At 55.3% G+C, this 2,851-nt stretch overlaps 1 protein-coding gene across 1 annotated transcript in view; it reads left to right on the top strand.

Moving 5' to 3' along the window:
• The first annotated feature begins 6 nt into the window (after window positions 1–6).
• RHOBTB2 (Rho related BTB domain containing 2) overlaps window positions 7–2,851 on the top strand; it is a 12,324-nt gene continuing 9,479 nt past the window's right edge. Inside the window, exons 1-3 of the mRNA XM_028494191.2 lie at window positions 7–105; window positions 760–1,778; window positions 2,032–2,150. Of these exons, the coding sequence (XP_028349992.2) occupies window positions 1,169–1,778; window positions 2,032–2,150 (729 nt within the window). The 5' untranslated portion in view covers window positions 7–105; window positions 760–1,168. The remainder of the gene's footprint in view (window positions 106–759; window positions 1,779–2,031; window positions 2,151–2,851) is intronic.

The following is a 2,851-nucleotide window of genomic DNA, read 5'->3' as shown; positions in this document are numbered from 1 at the left end:
CAAACACTTCTGCCCCCGAGCACCTGTCATCTTGGTGGGCTGCCAGCTGGACCTGCGCTACGCCGACCTGGAGGCTGTCAACAGGGCCAGGAGACCCTTGGCTAGGTAGGGGGTGCTGGTGCCTAGGGAGGGGAAGGTGGCAGATGGGGTGCGGGGGGTGTCTCCTGGCTTCCTGCTCAGTCCTGAGGGAATCCACTAAGCCTCACATCTCTCCCTCCATCTGAAGCGAGCTTATGTAGGGAGACAAGAGTTCTCATTCTTTCATTCATCCATCCATCCATCCATCCATCCATCCATCCACCTGTTACACACTGAGTGGGCCATACTGGGCTAAGCATCATGCGGAGAGAAGGAGAGGGAGTATTTGCATGAAAGGAGCTTATAATCTTGCTGGGAGATGAACTTGATAAGGTGAACATGTTAAAAACCAACGTGGAATGTTGCATGCTAATTGACAGACAGGTGGTTATCGCTACCACTGTTTTGAGCTGGGGAGATCACCAGGGCCTGGCATAGATATGGAGGGCTTCCTGGAAGAAGAGGGGATTGGAAGTGAGCCTTGAAGGACTAGTAGGATTTAGCGAGACAGAGGAGAAAGGGAGTGTAAATGAGCAGAGCAGGAATGGGTCTTAGGACACAGATCCTGAGCAGAGACCCTCCAGCCTGGTGAAAAACAGACAGGCTCTGGAGAGCTGCCTCTCCCTGCCCCCCACTCTCTACCACCAACATGAATTTGGCTTCCCTTCTTGAACCTGCCAGGCCCATCAAGCCCAATGAGATCCTTCCCCCGGAGAAGGGTCGGGAGGTGGCCAAGGAGCTGGGCATCCCCTACTACGAGACCAGCGTTGTGGCCCAGTTCGGCATCAAGGACGTCTTTGACAACGCCATCCGTGCCGCGCTCATCTCCCGCCGGCACCTGCAGTTCTGGAAGTCCCACCTCCGCAATGTGCAGCGGCCTCTGCTGCAGGCACCCTTCCTGCCCCCCAAGCCGCCTCCCCCCATCATCGTGGTGCCCGACCCCCCCTCCAGCAGCGAGGAGTGCCCCGCCCACCTCCTGGAGGACCCGCTGTGCGCGGACGTCATCCTGGTGCTGCAGGAGCGTGTGCGCATCTTTGCCCACAAGATCTACCTCTCCACTTCCTCCTCCAAGTTCTACGACCTGTTCCTCATGGACCTGAGTGAGGGGGATCTGGGGGGCCCCTCAGGGTCAGGGGGCCCCTGCCCGGAGGACCACCGGGGTCACCCTGATCAACACCACCACCATCACCACCACCACCACGGCCGGGACTTCCTGCTTCGGGCAGCCAGCTTTGATGTGTGCGAGAGCGTGGAGGAGAGCGGGGGCTCCGGGCCCGCGGGGCTCCGGGCTTCAACTAGCGACGGGATCTTACGGGGCAATGGGACAGGGTACCTGCCTGGGAGGGGTCGAGTGCTGTCTTCCTGGAGCCGAGCTTTTGTGAGCATCCAGGAAGAGATGGCAGAGGACCCACTGACTTATAAATCCCGGCTGATGGTGGTGGTGAAAATGGACAACTCCATCCAGCCGGGGCCCTTCCGGGCTGTTCTCAAGTACCTGTACACAGGGGAGCTGGACGAGAACGAGCGGGACCTTATGCACATCGCCCACATCGCTGAGCTGCTCGAGGTCTTTGATCTGCGCATGATGGTGGCCAACATTCTCAACAACGAGGCCTTCATGAACCAGGAGATCACCAAGGCCTTCCACGTCCGCCGGACCAACCGGGTTAAGGAGTGCTTGGCAAAAGGCACCTTCTCAGGTATGGAACGTGCTTAGGAGCTGATGTCCAGAAGGCGGGGGAGTTCCCTCCAGGAGCTCCTGATGTCCTGGAGATACAGTGGCTCTGCTCCTGAAGCCCAGTGTCCCCAGCCTGAGAGCGTGGTCACATAGTGCTTCACAGCCTGTGGCTCAGAAGGAAGCAGGTTGTCTGGGCGCACTGTTGACCCTTGGGGTTGGTTGTCCCACATTCTTTGCCCACATGCTCACGTGATGCCTCTTCTCCACCCGGACAGATGTGACCTTCATCCTGGATGATGGCACCATCAGCGCCCACAAGCCCCTGTTGATTTCCAGCTGTGACTGGATGGCTGCCATGTTTGGGGGGCCATTTGTGGAGAGTTCCACCAGGGAGGTAAGGCTAGGATGGGAACGGTTGGGAAAGAGAGGGACTTACTTCCTTCCCATCAGAGGCATCTGTCACTTAATGGTACTTTCTTCAGCCTTGACTATGTGCAGACCACTGAGTGATGGGCCCGAGAGAAGTTTATGAGATGGTTTCCACAGCCAAGGACTTTCCAGTGTACCAGGCTAGGGAATTACGGTAACATCTTAACTGTACAGTTGAGAAGACACTTTCGATTCGTTGTCTTATATTGTCTCACACGTGACTCTTATAGCGTAGCCTTCCACTTTACATGTAAGGAAAGTGAGGACCTGAGAAGTTAAGTGACTCATGCAAAGCTCTGTAAGTAGAAAGGAGAGGGTAGGACTTGAACTCAAGACTTCTGATTCCTTGGCTCTATACATTGTACCTTGCTTTCTCCCAGACCCACGTGAAATAACTAGAAAAATATTCAGTTTGTCCCAAACTGAATCCATCACTGTTTTTAAATGTAGGTTGTTTTTTTAAAAAATTATTTATTTATTTATTTATTTATTTTGGGCTGTGTTGGGTCTTTGTTGCTGCACGCGGGCTTTCTCTAGTTGCGGCGAGCGGGGGCTACTCTTCCTCGTGGTGCGCGGGCTTCTCATTGCGGTGGCTTCTTTTGTTGCGGAGCACGGGCTCTAGGTGAGCAGGCTCAGTAGTTGTGGCACACAGGCTCTAGAGCGCAG

The sequence above is a fragment of the Physeter macrocephalus genome, chromosome 9 (assembly GCF_002837175.3).
Source record: "Physeter macrocephalus isolate SW-GA chromosome 9, ASM283717v5, whole genome shotgun sequence".
Taxonomy (NCBI): domain Eukaryota; kingdom Metazoa; phylum Chordata; class Mammalia; order Artiodactyla; family Physeteridae; genus Physeter; species Physeter macrocephalus.
Note: the sequence above shows the minus strand (reverse complement) of the source record. Positions and strands in the feature narration are given on the sequence as shown.